This window comes from Sander lucioperca, chromosome 12 (genome assembly GCF_008315115.2).
Source record: "Sander lucioperca isolate FBNREF2018 chromosome 12, SLUC_FBN_1.2, whole genome shotgun sequence".
NCBI classification, from domain to species: Eukaryota; Metazoa; Chordata; class Actinopteri; order Perciformes; family Percidae; genus Sander; species Sander lucioperca.
The window spans coordinates 1,859,375-1,877,546 of record NC_050184.1 but is presented as its reverse complement, the minus strand read 5'-3'; the positions used below and the strand labels follow the sequence as shown (position 1 = coordinate 1,877,546).

The following is an 18,172-nucleotide window of genomic DNA, read 5'->3' as shown; positions in this document are numbered from 1 at the left end:
CACTGTTACGGAGCCACAGACCCTAAACAAAACCCTAACCAAGCACCTTTAGCTGCCCAAACCTGATCAAACCTTAACCACAGCAGCCAACAGTCACATGGGTTGTAACAGTGATGTTGATGTGTAACGAGTTTGGAAGCTACTGACAAACAATGTCGCCTTTCCCATTGAGGTATTAGTCATTTTACAAAAAAAGAAGACTCTCGTAATTACGAGATGCAGATCTTGTAATTATTATGAGATCAGTAGTCTATTTAATCAATGTAGCCATAGGAACAGATGCTGTATGTTGTTGTGATAGTCCCAGTTAAGAAGTGGCATGCAGAGGTTTGGCTAAATGCTAAAGGCTATGCTCTGTTGTTAAGTGCAGTGAATGTGCAGTGAGTGATTTGAAAGGGATAAGCTGACACACACAGGATCAGGCAAATGAGCATCAGGTGAGATACAAATCTTGTAAATATGAGATTTTATCTACAGTGAGTGCAGTGCATTTCTGTACAACCTGTGTTAAGTTTTAAAAAACACACACAATTGATCTGGGAGATAATTTGAAAATTCGAAATATTTTTGAAACACTCAAAGATTGCACATTAATGGTGGAGTGGTGAAAGTTGATGACTGAGCAACAAAGAATCGTTCCTTTACCTCACACACACGCAGGACTAAGAAGACTTTGATTGTTTCCTGACCCAGACTCTAGCAACTCTACACAGCCTCAGTGAAGTCACAGTGAACGACCGACAGCGTGGGCCAGTCAACATTTGCATACGGTCCTTTTCAGGTGGCTGAAGTGTATTTCCTCGCCAATCGGCTTTTAAAAATGTCAGTAGTCATGCCATTGTATGGCATTTTCAGAGGAGCAGCTACCACAGGATTTATGTTTAAAGTCTCTGGTTTAAGAGATTGGTGGTTCTGTGATTCAGATGTCTGCAGCTCGTAACAGCACTGACATTGCTATATGTGGTGACCTTTTAAAGGGCAAATCTCTTCACTTCAGTTCAGTCTGAGAGCCAATAAACAGAAAGTGGGCACTGTGCTATAACGTTCCCAGTGCACACATCTTCAGTTTTATTTTTCTTAGTAGGGTGCAGAGATTATTAGCTTCTATTAACCACACAAAACAACCACATCAGGTACTTTCAAAAAGCGAGCTCTTACCGCTGCCACAACAGCAGCACTGCCATCAGCAACACAGGTAGCAACCACTAGGAAACAGCACACAGCTGGAATGGGGGGTGGGGTGTTGGGAGGTTTGGGGGGGTTAAGTCTTAGTCTGTGTCCTCACAGTGTTCCTACTGTAAACAGAGCATGTGGGCTCCTGGGCTACCAGATCACACCTCCACTGAAGTGATCTGGTTCATCTGGGCCCTCATGGACTGGATGCTGTTGAGGATCTTCTTCTGGTGGCCGGCTAACGTCACTCCCACTCTGACGATGTCCCTGAGGAGAAATTGTTTATCAGTTCCACCTCAGTATTCCGCACGACTAACACTTGAAATCCTTCAAGACTAACTGTTTTCCGGATGCCGGCACTTCTAAAATATGATGTTAGAGTAGCTTTAAGCAGAGACTGTCCTCCCCCCCGAAAAACGACCCCATAAGTCGTTTTTCCAGCATCATTCATCAGAATGTGATGGGTGGAAGCTACTAAGCTTAGCTACTAAGCTAAGGTGATGAAGTCTACGAGTGTCAAACAAACACAGGACTTTCACCCAGTAGACTGGGGTTCATGTCCACGGTGAGTTTTTTTTAACTCTATGGAAAAAAACAGAACTGCATCACATTCCGTGTCACGTTCTGCGTCAGGATTTTAACCCAAACCACTAACTAAGTAGTTTTGGTGAGTAAACCTAATCAATCTGCGACCGTTTCACAATGTTAACGACGTGTTTAAAACCACGGCCCTTACCTTCTCTGGTTTAGATATGGGGACCCTGTGGGTCGTATTAGAAGGCAGGAATAAACTACCTATGTGGTTGCAAGGTTTACAGGACTGCTCGACAAGGCAGCAGCGAGTGGACGTAGCACTTTTTGTCCTTAGTTTTGGAAAATATTCAGACAGTACTCAGGACTGACAAAACTTTTAAAAGTCATCTGCATGTAAACAGTTCCCCCACCAAGCTATGTTTTGACGTAAAGTTACTGTGTAATTATAATGTTCAGTATTGACTCTCGATCACAGCAGTCCAGGTTAGTCCGTACCACAGCCCTGCCTTTCCTGTCTGTCTCACTAACAAAATAAAGCAGAAATGTCAAAAGAATAAAAGATAGTCTTAAAAAGATAAGGCAGTAAAGGACAGTAGGCCACTATTTGTAGTAAAGATGTAAAAAAACATTATCTTTTTAATTATCTATCTCTATCATTTCATTCGAAATTGATTTGAAGTAGGTTTGGCACAGTTATTTTTGAAAAGTATCTGCTGACATTTCCATTAAGGATCCATTTCCCTCGATATATGACAACATCTATTAATTAAAGTAATTACATATTAAAATCAGCTCTCTTATCTGGTTTCCCCATATTAAATTACTGTGCAGAAGTTTGGGGTCAATAATTACAATAGTAAATTACATTCACTTTTTATTCTACCGAAAAGAGCAATTCGAATAATTTCTAATGCTGGGTGTAGGGGTCATACCAGTTCATTATTCATACAGTTCAAGTAATAAAGATGGCAGACCTGGTTAAAATTTAGACAGCACAATTAATGTTTAAAGCAAAAATAATCAACTACCGATAAATGTAAATTTCAAATCTGTAAAGGTGTGTTGTGCTTCTTTTTTGTGGTTTGATATAAATATATGAGAAAGAAATTGTATTTTGCAAGATACTTGGTAAGTTACTTGGCTGAGTTTAAAAAAACAAAACAATAATAACAATTGTTGGATATGTCAAAAAAAATGTATCAAGGGTTTGTTATTCATGTATCTTTTTGCTTTCTATGTTGTGTAATAATATTATTTTCTGTATGAAATACATTTCAATCAATCAATTTCTTCACGCTGAAATAGGGGCACGAAATTAGGAGGAAATTAGTGGTTCCAATGTCATTTTATAATTTGAATATGTGGATATTAGATATTTGCTTTCTGGTACAAACTAGGAGCCCTTGCATCTGCATTAGGTTTAAAATCACATGTAACTAACTACCGATGACCATGATGATCAGTATCATCGGCAAATTTCTCTCTGTTTCATCTGTCTGGTCTACAGGGTCGGAATATTGGAAGTAAGCAACATACTCCATAGTCATCTTAGACACAACATCAAAGCTGCTGAAGTCTTCATTGGCAAAGTTCTCCTTGTACTGGCCCATCTTAATGGCATCCAGCCACTCCTCCACGGTGCTGAAAGAGGAGAAGTCTGGAGTGGTGCGATCCAGTAGAGGTAAATGAACACTGGTGGACACAACGAAGACAAAACAAGACAACACAAAGTTGGTCAGTGAGGCGGTAGGTCAGTCCCAGTGGTAGTGAGGGAGGTCCTTTCCTCTCCATACCTTGATGACAGTGGTGTCATGGCCTTGAGGCTGCTGGGGTTGCGGATCATCTTGTCCAGGGTGCTGACTATCTGGCTGAATTTGGGCCGGTTGCTGCGGTCCTTCTGCCAGCAGTCCAGCATCAGCTGATGCAGTGCACTGGGACAATCCATAGGGGGCGGCAACCTGTAGTCCTGCTCTATGGCATTGATAACCTACAAGAATGTACAACGTGGAGTCTCAGAGCATGATTCATTCCAGAACCACACACAGACACACACACACACAGACACACACACACACACACACACACACACACACACACACACACACACACTCACACACACACACACGCACACGCTGTCACCAAGTGTCGTTTTTTTACTCTTCTTAAGTATCAGTTCAGGCTGTTGTTTTTTGACCCAAATGATATCCAAAAGTTAAAGAAATATTTCACTCTCAGTCATGACAGTAACAGCTATATATATATATATATATATATATATATCTTGGGTGCATTGCTATACATTTGCTGTAAAACCCAAATATCTCAGGTTTACATCTGTACTTGTACACCTGATAATCTACTAGACGACATTTGTAAAAAGACAGTGTGCTTTTTGAGTTTTGTCAGAGCTTGGTCAGCAGTTTACATGTGGACATCACCTGGACACACTAAATGTCTCACTGACAAATTAGGCCGATATTAATATCCTCATCTGACACATCTGCACACAGGGCTATTTTCATAATGATGCACTATTGCTTGAACATCAATTCTGGTATTTAATTTCATTTGATGTCATTTTAATGTAATTCAATTAATTACATTTTTAATTAATATAAATAACTGATTTATTAATTAAATTACATTCATCATTCAAATATATATTTTTTATTTTATATAACTACATTTATAATTTGATAATGTTTAATTGATTTCATTTTACTGTTTTACATTTCATTTTAATTCCCATAATAAAAAAGTGAATGTATGAAATAAATGATGTCGACTTAATAAACTGTCATACTAAAGTGGATGTGAAGAGGGAGGACTATTTGTCACAGCCAGCTCATCAGCACTGCAAACTGCTTTTATACCAAGTCACAGTAGTGGACGGTCATGTGACGCCCACCTGGCTGAATTATACAGCGAGTGAACGGATCTGTTGACCACAACATCAGCTTCAGTGCTAGTGAGCTACCCAGGCGCCCTACTTTCCTTTGCTTTGATTAAAATATATATATAAATATATTGGGGGTGGCAGTAGCTCAGTCCGTAGGGAGTTGGGTTGGGAACCGGAGGGAGGCTGGCTCAAGTCCCCGTACGGACCGAAGTACGGAGGTGGACTTGTAGCTTGAGAGAAGCCAGTTCACCTCCTGGACACTGCCAAGGTGCTCTTGAGCAAGGCACCGAACCCCCCCCCAACCGCTGTGACACTCCCTCCGACATCTCTCCGTTGTATGCGTAGTGCATGTAAAGGACCTGAGCATGTGTGTGTGTATTTCAGGCCTGTGTATAGTGTGTAATAACAGAGTGTAAATTGTACTTTCTCCATTCAGGATCAATAAGGAGTATAAAAATAAATTAAAATAAAAACTGTGTTAGCTCTGTAGCTCTTCCTTCTGGCGATAATGTAAAGATGCTATGTTAGCACACAGCAGCTTTTAAAACTAGATGACATGAGGCTCCATCACCTTCCTATGCTTTACTCACATCTTGATTGCTCATGTCCCAGTAGGGCCTCTCTCCGTACGACATCACCTCCCACATGACGATACCATAGCTCCAGCAATCACTGGACCAGGTGAACTTCCTGTACTGGATGGCTTCTGGAGCTGTCCAGCGAATGGGAATCTTCCCTCCCTGGAAAAACAAGTGGGAGGTCAGCAGTGGCACAGTGCACACAAAGACAGAGACAGTTATCACTGATGCTTTTAACAAACCTACTATCATTACTTTTATGCTGATTTTCTTCATTTCTTAATTATTGTGGCTATATCATCATCATTTTTTATTGTTAGGGTTAGGGTTATACCCAGTAACATCAGAGCAGTTGCACTCACCCCATTATTCCATTTCCCAGATCAGCGTTAGGGTTAGGTTAGCTTTTCTCAGAAGGCGAAGCACTGCTACTTCTGCTACTTGGGCGGAGTGATTTGCTCGCAGCACCTGAGAAGCCCCCGTGGTGAAGAGCAGAGAATAACAACGGTGCTTTTCAGGTGCTGTGAGCAAATCACTCCGCCCAATTAGCAGTGCTTCGCCTTCTGAGAATATAGTTCCCAGTTTGTATACGGTTAGAAGATGGCTGTGTCTCATGTGACGTTGTTATTTGTACACGCTGTGACTATACAAATCACAACATGTAAATAGGAACATGTTGGCGTTATTTTGTAACTTATTGGGAACGGTAGGCTAGATGGAGCCGGTTACCTCCAGGATCTGTGCTAAGCTAGGCTAGCGGTGGGTGCGTCAGACAGAGTTACGACACGCACAAAGATGAGAAGGGCATGTATGGACTTATCTAACTCTGGGGAATAAGCTAAAGTCACAATAAGTCGGCGTGTTCCTTTAATACTTTGACTAACATATTTGGTATATCCGGCGTGTGGTTTCCAACATAATGGTGCCTCTGCGTGAGATTCCAACACAGTCCTGATGCAGACTCACCAGCGCGCTGGTGTACGTGGGGTCTGAAGTATCGTCCTCCAGGAAGCGGGACAGGCCGAAGTCAGACACTTTGCACACTAAGTTGCTGTTGACCAGGATGTTCCTAGCTGCCAGGTCTCGATGGACATAGTTCATGTCACACAGGTACTTCATGCCTGCTGCTATGCCTCGCAGCATTCCCACCAGCTGGATCACTGTGAACTGCCCATCATTTTGCTGGAAGAAAAAAAACATCAAATGACTTAACACTACACATGCTAAACAATAGGATTGTAAACTTGAAATCGGATCAGATCTAAAAGATTTCTCTCCCGTTTGATCAATAGTCATCAGTCACCTTTAAATTTCAATTTCACATCTCCAGGAACTCTTTTTCCTCAAACCATAAAACACTTGGTTACACTTTACTTGAAGGTATTTACATAAGAGTGACATGATACTGTCATGAACGTGTCATAAACATTATAAACGAGTCAGAAACGTTTATGACATAACGCTTCTTTTAGTAAGGGTCATTCTGTTTTTGTCATGACAAGTTATGGTTAGGGTTAGGGTTGGGGTGCACCAATCCGATATTAAGATCGGATATAGGTCCTGATATTGACAAAATAGCTGGATTGGGGATTGGAAAAATTAACAGATCCACCAGCCGATCCAGTTTTGTTAGTTTTTTTCCCTCTGACGCACGTGTATCACATGCTGGAAGAGTTGAGTGTACAAATAAACAAGAATTCAATACATTCCATCTATGTTATTTTGTCTTAGTTAGGAAAGTAATGTTTAGTTAGGAAAGTCTGGTGCCTTTAGTCTCTTCCACATGGTTGGAAAGAAGGTATAAGGTGGAAGGTATACAGTGTATAATTAATTTAACAACGGTATCAGATCTGTATCGGGTATCGACAGATACACAAAGCCCAGTCATCGGTATCGGACTGAAAAAGTCGGATCGGTGCATCCCTAGTTAGGTTTAGAGTTATGGTTCATATGTCATGACTGTGTCATGTCACTCTTATGTAGATACCTTCAAGTAAAGTGTTACCAAACATTTGAAATTGCCATGAAATTTGCCGTGATTATTTATGAAAGATGACCTTTCCTTGAGCACCAGAATCAGGCCACATTGTTCACTTAAATGTTTGTTGTATGAAATGTATGATCAGTGACTGCAGATGGGAATGGTGTAACAGAATGGCTACAGGAAGGATTAAATTCAATTTATTTTTTATAGTATCAAATCATCAACAAGAGTTATCTCGAGACACTTTACAGATAGAGTAGGTCTAGACCACACTATAATTTACAAAGCCCCAACAATTCTAGTAATTCCCCCAAGAGCAAGCATTTAGTGCGGACAGTGGAGAGGAAAAACTCCCTTTTAGGAAGAAACCTCGGCAGACCCAGGCTCTTGGTAGGCGGTGTCTGACGGTGCCGGTTGGGGATATGATGAACAGTGACAATAGTAGTCACAATAAAGATAATGGAAGGGTGTGCCAATGGCGCCTGGGCTCAGCTGACCCCCAAAGCCTTCCTGAGCATACAGAGACCGCTGAGCATGTTTGGTTTTGAGATGACAGACAAACAACGGTGCCTTGTCCCTGGTATTGATGAAAATGATGATCTGCAGCCGGATGACAGAGCCCAGCAGGGTTAACGTTACCCAGTGGCAGCCGATAATACCATTCATTTAATAGCTCCTGTTCCAAATACAGCGGCTGGAATATGTTTAAAACTGCAAAATAATGTAATGTAATATTAATAATAGTAGTAATTGTTTATTTCTATATCACTTATTGATATTGCAATATGTAGCCACTTAGGGCCATAAGCAGAACTTCACACATATTCAAAACCCACTTTCTAGTCTGTACTTTGAAAAAAAGAAAAAATTGTATTGCATCAGGTGCAGTGAAATGCACGAGACGCTCATGACCAGTGGCTGGGAGGCAACTTTCTCATTCTTCAGTGTGCCTCCTTTACCCTGAGGAAGGAGTCGAGGGAGCCGTTCTCCATGAACTCAGTGATGATCATCACAGGGCTGCTCTTGGTCACCACCCCCTCCAAATGGATGATGTTGGGGTGGTCGAACTGGCCCATGATGGATGCCTCACTCAGGAAGTCCCGCCTCTGGCGTTCAGTGTAGCCCGCCTTCAGCGCCTTAATAGCCACCAGGATCTCTCTCTTCCCAGGCTGCCGGAGGTTTCCACTGCACACCTCCCCAAACTCACCTGACAGCAACATGACAGCAGTCAGTGGAAAGTGAATGTCAAACAAAACACACCGCTTCAAAAAGGAGTCAAGTAACCAAAGTAAGTAAACAACTATCACTATCTAAGTTATCTTTGACCTAATCTTCCCAGGAATTATAGATATCCTGTGTTCTTATCTTGTTAGGCAGTAATATGACATGTTGCATGGATATGGCAAGGCATTCCCTGATTTAGTCCCCTGCTGAAGACTTCCAACCAATTAAATAGGAGTTCCTTAAAATGTCCCCATGTGACAACTGAACAGGACAGAACAGAGTTCAGTACATGCTTGCTTCAATGATACCTGACATCCTTTGCTTTTTCATGCAAGGTTGTCCTTTACCTGCACCAATAACTTGTTCAATCTTGACACAGGAAATGTCAATCTCCTTGGCAAACTCTCTGACTGCTTCATTAGGGTCTTCATATGTGAAGGGGTCGATGTAGATCTTCATTCCTGGTGACACTTCAACAGAGAGACAGAAGAGACAGAAACAGCTACACACACACACACACACACACAAGTGACAACAGCAATACTCTTCCAAACAAAAGCTGCCACATGGAACATCAGTGTTAATGGCTGCCAGTCTATCCGATAACAACATGCTGTGTTACTTACTGTGACCACTGGTGTAATGTTGGAGTTTGTCTGTGTACTCTGATTCTGATCCTTCGGGACTTCTCCTGCTGGGGACACAAACACAGAGGCTTGCATGTCAACAGATCAATCTCTCCATCCACTGATGAAGACCATGCTGCTATGGATGAAAGCTGCTCAGTGGACCTTGAGTTGGGAATGTTTTTGTGAGAACACACCAACAGTGAGCTTTCATACCAGTAAATACGTTTTGTTCTTGCCTTGCATTGTTATGCACTCTTGTGATTTTGACTGTTAATAAGTGAAAGGAGATGTGCAGTAGGGTGTGTTAGTAATACTGAAACAGCCATATTATTTATAATAGGAATTTGCTGTATTCTAGAAGAAGAAAACAGACTTTATTGATTCCCAGAGATGGCAACCCTCCGCTTCCTAAGCCCTGGTCTGACTCGCGCCTCCGCTCCACTCCTGCACAAAAGGCTCTGGATTTTGGAACACTACCGCTGGACTCACACTGGATCCAACTGTATACCTAATAATAATAACTTTATTTATATAGCACATTTTAAAACCAGGTTACAAAGTGCTTAACAAGACAATAGTTCAAAGCAAATAACATTTAAACAGAAGTGGCATAATCATTCAGTTCACATACCCTGTAGATGCGTTTTTAAAAGTGATTTAAAAGAGGATATAGAGCTTGCCAGTCTGATCTCCTCAGGGAGAGAGTTCCAGAGGGTGGGGGCCTTAACTGAGAAAGCCCGGTCACCCACTGCGGAACAGCTAACAGAGCCCTGGCTGAAGACCTTATGTTGTGACTGTGCATGTATGGAGTCAGAAGAGATGATATGTACTCAGGGGCAAGACCTAAGCGGGACTTAAAAGTTATAAGTAATATCTTAAAATCAATTCTAAATTTTACCAGGAGCCAATGTAGAGAAGCTAAAATTGGTGTAATATGCTCTCTTTTTTTTGGAATAGCTGAAGTTTATGTAAGCTCCGTTGACTCAGACATGTGTAGAGCGAATTGCAATAGTCCAGACGAGAGGAAATAAAAGCATGAATGACTATCTCCAGGTTTGTACTAGATAAAATGAATCTAATCTTGGAGATTCTTCTTAGCTGCAGGAACAGATTATTGTCAAAGATAATGCCAAGATTTTTACAATTTGTGGCGATATTTTGGGACAAAGAGCCCAGATATTGTGAAATGCATGCATTGCCTGCGTCGGGGCCAATAATTGTTACCTCTGTCAATTAAGGATTCTGTTGAATAAATCTTGTTTAGTCACGTTCACTTCCCTGTCTCTGAGTTCTGCATTTGAGTCCAAGCCAGCTAACCTTAACACGCATGTTGGATATGTTGCCAGATGTCACCTATCTATCCATCCATCCATCCATCCATCCATCCATCCATCCATCTGCCCCTGGTGGCCTGTTCAGCTCTCATTCATCGGTATTTCTATATTAGCACTAACTGACTGACTACTACCTGTACCTGTATATCTTCATTTTCTCAGAGCTCTTTTTAGCTCATTGTTTTATGTCACATATATTGTGTGTTTTAGGTTTACTGTAGATAGTTTGTTTGCTGACAGCTAGCAACGGTAACAAGCCAGCAATAAGTGTTACTCTTTTATCAGTACAGTTATTATTCTATCGTTTCATGGCCTGTAACATTGCTGGCTCACCTGCGGCAGACAATGATTAAGACAGTGATGGCAATGATGAAGACTAGTCCTGCAGCAGTGGAACCGATGATGAGGGGGAGCTTCTCCTGGATACTGGACTTATATTCGTCTACAGGTAAAAAGACAGAAAACCAAGAAATGTGACTTCTTTTTTGCAAGCCTTGATTAGCTACCTATGCTACAGAGCAAACATATGAGTGTCATTCCTACCTTCAGTCATGGTTTGGAAGTACATTTTGCCACTAAACCGTCCAAATCCAGCGACAGTCCGAGCCCGAACCTGAAAGACGTAGATGGTTCCAGGCTTTAAGCCTCGTATGACTGCAGTGTTGGTCTGACTCCTCGTCAGAGAGGAGTTCCACTCTGCCTGGTTCTAAAAAAAACATGGATCAGAAAATTATACATCAGAAAATAATCAGACAAACACTGTAATTAATGATGAATGACTCATCATCAGTGTACCTTTTCATAGTACTTCAGTTCATAGTCCAGGATGAGTCCATTGGGCTGATCAGGCTGGGACCAGGACAGGGTGATGCTGTCAGGCCTTCTGCTGACCTGGTGGATGATGGACACTGCTGATGGTGCTGTGGACAAAACAAGGGAAAGCGAAGTTAGACCTGGAGAGAAAATAGTGACAGGTAGACAGGCTACTGAAACCGAAACTACTACTGAAATTATAAGTGAAACTGTTGGACCGACTCATGATCAATCAAAGTGAATTTCTTTCATTTAGCTGAAGCTGTTATCCAAAGCGACCTCCAATAAGTGCATTCGACCATGAAGTTACAAACTCCGAACAGCAAGGATCACAGAGAAGTACATTAGCTTCAAATACCACTAAAAGCCACCGGTAAGTGCAGAGTTATGCCATGTAAAAGGTTGGGCAAGCCTCACCAGCCTGGTTGGTGGTGATGTTGACAGACGTGTACTGTGGTGAATAAGGACTCTGGTCAGACACTCCATTGACAGCTTGTATTTCAAAGGTGTACTGGGTGTGAGCCAGGAGGTCGCTGATGTGGACGAGGGTGTTGGTCAGTCCCAGCTGACGTGGTACAAACTGCACGTTGTCGCCACAGCGGGTGCAGCCCCCCCGTCCACTGCCACAGCTCTTACATATGATGTTGTAGACAAGATCTTCTCGGCCGCCGGCCTCCTTTGGTGGGCTCCACTCCAGCCTCAGAGAGGTCTCATTTACCATGGAGATGACGTTTTGTGGAGCTGATGGAACAGCTGGAAAAAAAAAGGAGAGGAGAAAATGATATGCATACTGTACTTGCAGTAATTACTGGGACTTGCAACAATTCATGATTCTTCATTTGCTTCTACTTTCCCTGTACTACGGCTGCCTCATCTGGATTTATTTTCAACCTGTGTAATTTACAGTTTTTGCCAATTGCTTACAAGTGAATGCTTAGACAAAAGCATCAAAGACTTAACTTTTGTAACCACGCCTTAAACAAAGGCACCAAAAGTGCAATGGGAGAAAATAAACTGTATATATGTTTGTTTTTTTTTAAGTCATTTTATTTTCGCATTCATTGATATGTATTACCTTTTCATTTTTTTTCTTCAAATGCCTTTCAAAGCCAGTAGTTGAGAAAAAGACATGCATTTTGGGTGGTTATTACATAATGCACCATATTATTACATACTCGTTAAAAAAAAGTGCAACCCCCGCATTTTGTAAGAACTGCCGCATTATGTGATACTTTATTTCACTATATTTTATTTATTTTTTTATTACAAAATTGCAAAAGAGACATTTTTTAATTTTACATATTGGGTTCAGAGTTTTTATTACGAAATTCGGCAGATTATTACATAATGCGTTGTTATTACATAATGCGTTGCTACAGACCGTTTTCCAAAATAAACCATAACACACGTATATATTTAATAGGCCGCTTTGCCAATCTTATTTGTTTGTGGTGGTGTGATTGCTGTTCACTGTACATGGTTCTGAAGTGTCTGTTGCTAATGGTACTTGGCAGTGTGCATGCTGTCATGATGTGTAGACACAGGAGATGTTGTTGGTTTGTGTGGTAGGAGGGGGGCTGTCAGCTTGTGTGATAATGCAATATTTGTACGGGGGATTTGCATTTTGCTTTAGAAATTAGCAGTTGTTTTGTTTGTTTTGCTCATTGCATTGCTAAGGTTGGACTAGCATCTTATTTTTCTTTCCATTTTTGCTGGCCTGGTCATAAATATAACTTTTACTAGATAAACTAGACTGGTAGTTTGCTTTTTTTCCCAACGAGTAAAGGGGGGTTCAGAGGGCTGAGGTTTAAGAGTCACCAAGGGTGGACTGGCCATCTGGCATACCGTGCACTTTCCCGGTGGGCTGACGTGCTTTTTGGGCTGACCGCCGACAGTTTTTTTAATTTTTTTATTATTATTTAATTTTTATTTTTTTTGTCCGGCCCATGAACCGGCCCATAAAAGTAGTAGGCCTAGATCGGCGGCCCATTGTTTTTTTTCTATTGTCACTGGGCTTGCCCAAAACAATTTAGTCAAAAATATCACATATTTTATATACATAGTTTTTTTTCTTTTTCTGACAGACAAGAAAAAGAAAAGCTATGGCCTATGAAACTCGTAGCTCAGCGGCCCGTTGGTTGTTTTCTTAATTGACATGAGGGAGTGAGGGTAGAACCTGCGGTAAGCACAACTCCCCTTAAAACACTTTGCCCCTTGATAAAACTGAGCCATAAACAAGTGGTGGACAAACAGTTGATGATAACACTACAACAATAAAAGAAGTAGGCATGCTATACTGTATGACTGCATTAGTTTGGCTAAGTGCGCGGGTGTAGGCTAGGCTAGTTAACTAACCTACGAAAGCCATAACGTCAGTGTTACAAAAGGTCAGAGCAGCTAGTTAAGAAGAATCAGTTGACCTTTAAGCTAGTTCTTTTATATCTTCCTGGCTAAGTAAAAAAAATGTTTTAATATATGATGATGATCCGTTGTATTTATTGTGGAAACATTATTTTGATAATCACAGTAAGAATCCTCTATTTATGTGTAGCGGATCTGAGTCTTGACTGATGATGTTCTCACCGTTTTATTATTATTAGCCTATATTAGACTACCTTTCATTCAACAAAGTAGCCTACATCTTAATAATAAGCAAAACACCACCTTAAGGTTCATCTAACCTTAAGCTTGTGCTTGTGCATTTGTGTCCTTAAAATAGCCTAGATAAAAAAAACGTTGCACATCATGCAAACTTTCTTAATGAGAATTGTAGCTTTTCTATCTGCATTGGCAGACAAAAACTCAGGATGGACCTCTTCAAATTAAAGCACAGGGCCTCTTCAGTCGTGAAATGATAATATATATATATATTGCCTGATATTGCATCAGAAACAAGAATAGGTTATAACATAAGTGACTTAACATAATTACCTTTTTAGGGGTTGTTTAGAATCTGGGCCGAAATGCCAGGGCCGATTTTTGGTCCCAGACTGTCCCTGAGAGTCACAGTGTGCAAATTATCTGCATGACATCATGCGTACACAGCAGCAAGTGTAATTACTGTGCTTCTTGCCGATAGAGTAAGCTAAGTGCTTTGAGATGAGCGTAAACAGCCTACTGTTTTGTAGTGTTTGTGCGATAGGTGTTCATATCAAACGATTTGAGCTGCTGTCTGTTGCAGCAGGCACATTGCTATCCATGAATAAGCTCTCATGGCAGTTTGTGTATACATACTTGTACAGGGCATCTGTGGAGGGTCAGAGTCAGCGCGGTAGTAGCCGTTGCGACAGACACAGTTGGTTGCTCCCTCACTGGTGGTTCGGCTGTTAATGGGGCACTGCAGACATTGCTGGTCTCCCTGTGCAGCCTTGAAGAACCCTGATACACAAGCTGTATGGAGATATACAACAGTGGGGGAGGTTCAGGGTGCACAGAGGAAAGAGGAAGGACAGGGGAAAAAACAATTAGACCATCAAGCTTAGGAAGAAAGTGCATGGTATATATATATATATACGTTGTACAAGAGAAAAAAAGGGAAAAACGGTCCACAATGTCAATTTCATATTAAATTGGCTACTCTAGTATCAGCACCATGAGTAATAGTAGTCACATTCTAAAATCCTATGTCCGAGCTTTTTCATCTCTACATTTTCCCCACAGAGCATATGATTAGTCGTGATAGCCTATCCACCTGCATCTCATAAAGGTCAGCTCATCGAAGTGACATGTACTGGGACTCATTCAGATGCTGTCAGTTCTGCTGTCCACAGGCTCATAAAACATTTCAGAACATGTGGAGCTGAGGACACGGTCTGGGATTACAAAAGACAAGAAAGAAAGAATAGGAGAAAGCAAGAAAGCTGTAGTATTCTATCAGTATTTTCGTTTTGTATTCCTCTGTGAATGTATGATACTATTTTATTTGATTTCGGGTTTATTACCACCCTAAAAAGAGAGAGAAGGATTAAGCTATAAATAATACATACCGGTTTGTCCCTATACAATAAAAGTTTATTATACTAATGCTAAAAGACAACAGCATAAAAACAAGAACAGTTGGTTAAGATCAACACCAGCACACACACACACACACACACACACACACACACACAATCAATATGTCAGTTGGTTGTGGTTTTTCCTGTTTTATTTTGTTAATTAATTCCCTGTTTGCTTGTTTCCCTGTGTTATGTTCACTGTTTCCTGTTTGGCTGTATTGTTTTCATTCATTTTTCATGATTGGTTTTTGTGTTCTTTGTTTTGTTTTTCCCAGTACCATTCTTGTATGTTTTCATGCTTCAGTTCCTGTTTTATTTTGTAGTCTGGAGCTGTATTCGAAACCATTCCATTTCATGGAAATAGTGCACTATATAGTGTGTTCGCCATTTTGTAGTGGTGTTCGAATTCTCTGCGGTAAATTAGTTCACTATATAGTCCACTATAAAATACCCACGCAGCTAATTTGAGTGTACATGCGATGTACCCTACTTTTTATTCCCGTATCCAATGCAACGCGGCCGTGTTTTCCAGGAGGAGAAGAAGAAGCGGACTTTCATTTCTAAACAGTTGAAATGTAACATGCAACATACATATAACCTTTTACAATTCTCCTGAGTGCTCAGTTTGTTTCAGGGACATATTAGAAGTATTTTAGTTTTGGTTTGTTTATATGATGCTGGGCGCGCCCGCCTCCTTCACACAAACAACGGGCGCATTTCCTGACCTCACGCAACAATGTGTTTTCAGTGAGTGTCTGAAATCTCATGGTCGTTCCCTATATAGTTCACTATTTAATAAAAACTATATTGGGAATAGTGAGTGAGTGAATGAGGGAGCGGTTTTTGAACACAGCTTCTGTTTCTCCTGTGTCATGTCTTGTTTTACTTGTCAATTCTGTTTTATTCTTTCATTTAGCTGTGATAAAACCTCTTGTTAAAAAAAACACTCTTGATCCTGAGGTCTTAGCCAATATATCAGACCTATATATTAGACCTAAACTTAGCACAGAAAGTAAGGAAATTTGTGTTTGGTAGATTATTTCTCTGTGGTAACAATGCTTTTTGGCAATAAATCTTATACCGTTGGAAAGCCTGTTTAGTTCCCTTTCAAATGGTGCCCCATTTGTGAGGAACATGCATTTGTGGGATGAGCAGCAATGCTGAGTATGTGGGTTGCGCCCATGAAAAATTTGCCAAATCTTCTCTGCCAATGCCAAACAGCTTATTCTGCCATTGACTCGTTTGGTGTTTGGTGGATTGGATGATTGACGTTTGAAGAAACAAGACATATTGGCAATTGAACAATTTATTCATTTCACAAACAGGAGCCTCAGTAGCGTGTGAAAGAACCATATACAGCCAAAACAGCCTGGCACCTCCTCCTCATGCTGGTCACCAGCCTGGTCACACAATGCTGTGGGATGGCATCCCATTCTTCAACCAGCAGTCCTGACCTCAACCCCATTGAAACACTTGTGGGATCAGCTTGGGCGTGCTGTTCGTGCCAGAGTGACCACCACACTCTGAACATGGGGAGCAGGGGTTTGACAGATAGTCGGTATCCTGGCAAACTCCTGCCCCCCGTGTCCAGTCGGCTGCCTGGCCGACTCCTTCCCCCCCGTGTCCAGTCGGCTGCCCGGCCGACTCCTGCAAATGTCCCCTGCTCCAGAGTTGCAACTGTCCCTTGCACCAGAGTTTTATTAAGAAGCGTATGCACCCCGGCAGAGTTGCGGTTTTGTCGGGCCAAGATGCCTGGAGCAAATGTGCAACTAATTCAGGCTAATATATATGCACCTAATGTAGATGATCAGGCATTTTCTATAGATATGGAAAGGAAATTACAAGCTAGGGAACCACAATTTTGTTGTAAGAGGCCATTTTAACTTAATAGTGGATCCAGTTCTAGACTAAATTGAGGTAGCAACACACAGGGCCACCAGAGCCTCTCTCACATTACATTGGATGAGTAAGATATTAGGCTTGGTGGATATTTGGATAATTTAGAACCCATCTGGGAGAGACTATACATTTTTTTTTGTCAGTGCACAAGACATTCTTTTTTTTTTTAAATGTCAAAATCACTGGCTCCCTCTGCTATAGGATGTGTGATAAGAAATATCATAATATCTGACCATGCGTGCGTTTGCCTAGACCTGCTGCCTCAAAGAGAGAAAAGATGCTCTTATGTGCCTTAACTCCTTCCTTTTACTATCACTTTGCGATCAATTGGTGATCAAAGAACTCCTTGATGCAGATTTAACTATAGAGGAAATTAAAGAGGTAATGGGGGCCCTGGCTATGGCGAAGGCTATGATGGCTCCCAATTAAGTCCCGCATCAAATATAAAATCCTCCTTCTCACCTGTACCTTTGGAGACAGAGCCTTTAGTGTTGCAGCCTCATCCCTCTGGAACACTCTCCCTGCAGATATCCAAAATGCTACATCCCTGGACATTAAAAAAAACCCTGAAACACCACCTCTTTACCACAGCCTACAACCCCTTTTAGCTTAGCCACAGTAATTCTGTAAAGTGTCCTTGGGTTTCATGAAAGGCGCTATATAAATAAAAGTTATTATTATTATCTCATGGGGGCATCGTTGTTTTAGGGCTCCTTGGACATTTTTAGTTTACATGATCCCTTTTGGTTTTTTAATTAACTCCAAGAATAAATTGCCGACTCCTCAGGCTGCACCATGCGTGTAGTACAGAGAGAGAACTATGGTATGTTCAGTTTAACATTTGACCAACAACAAGTAAAAAAAAAACTTCTTTCAATAAACCACAGCTGGTGTATTGACATTTTGCATGTTGTTCTGAACTACAGCATTAAGTCGGTAGCATTGGCTTTAGGCAAAACCACAGCGCTAATTGATAGTAATTATGAGTGAGGCAAAGATGCAGCTGCAAACACACTGACAGACTACAGACTACCAGCTACAGCTGGTAGCAGCAGCATGGCTCTGGGCATGGCAAAGTTGGTCAGTCGCTACACCACTAAACTGCAA

The 18,172-nt window shown here is 41.3% G+C and overlaps 1 protein-coding gene across 6 annotated transcripts in view; it reads right to left on the bottom strand.

Annotated features, from left to right (window-relative positions):
- Nucleotides 1-18,172, bottom strand: part of LOC116050878 (ephrin type-B receptor 2-like) — a 71,709-nt gene that overhangs the window by 13,617 nt on the left and 39,920 nt on the right. For 2 of the 6 annotated variants that reach the window (XR_004899002.1, XR_004899003.1), the window contains exons 4-16: nucleotides 14,403-14,558; nucleotides 11,586-11,921; nucleotides 11,151-11,275; nucleotides 10,899-11,061; nucleotides 10,689-10,797; nucleotides 9,019-9,086; nucleotides 8,740-8,865; nucleotides 8,128-8,375; nucleotides 6,151-6,366; nucleotides 5,197-5,346; nucleotides 3,501-3,694; nucleotides 3,244-3,399; nucleotides 646-1,440 (exon numbers count right to left, since the gene is read on the bottom strand). Coding sequence is in view for 4 of the 6 variants with exons in the window: in XM_036008120.1 (XP_035864013.1) it covers nucleotides 1,332-1,440; nucleotides 3,244-3,399; nucleotides 3,501-3,694; nucleotides 5,197-5,346; nucleotides 6,151-6,366; nucleotides 8,128-8,375; nucleotides 8,740-8,865; nucleotides 9,019-9,086; nucleotides 10,689-10,797; nucleotides 10,899-11,061; nucleotides 11,151-11,275; nucleotides 11,586-11,921; nucleotides 14,403-14,558 (2,156 nt within the window). In the remaining 2 variants the exon portion in view is untranslated. Of the gene's footprint in view, nucleotides 1-519; nucleotides 1,441-3,243; nucleotides 3,400-3,500; nucleotides 3,695-5,196; nucleotides 5,347-6,150; nucleotides 6,367-8,127; nucleotides 8,376-8,739; nucleotides 8,866-9,018; nucleotides 9,087-10,688; nucleotides 10,798-10,898; nucleotides 11,062-11,150; nucleotides 11,276-11,585; nucleotides 11,922-14,402; nucleotides 14,559-18,172 lie in introns of those variants that run through there. The other 4 variants (XM_036008120.1, XM_036008122.1, XM_036008121.1 and 1 more) reach the window with 3 other exon arrangements.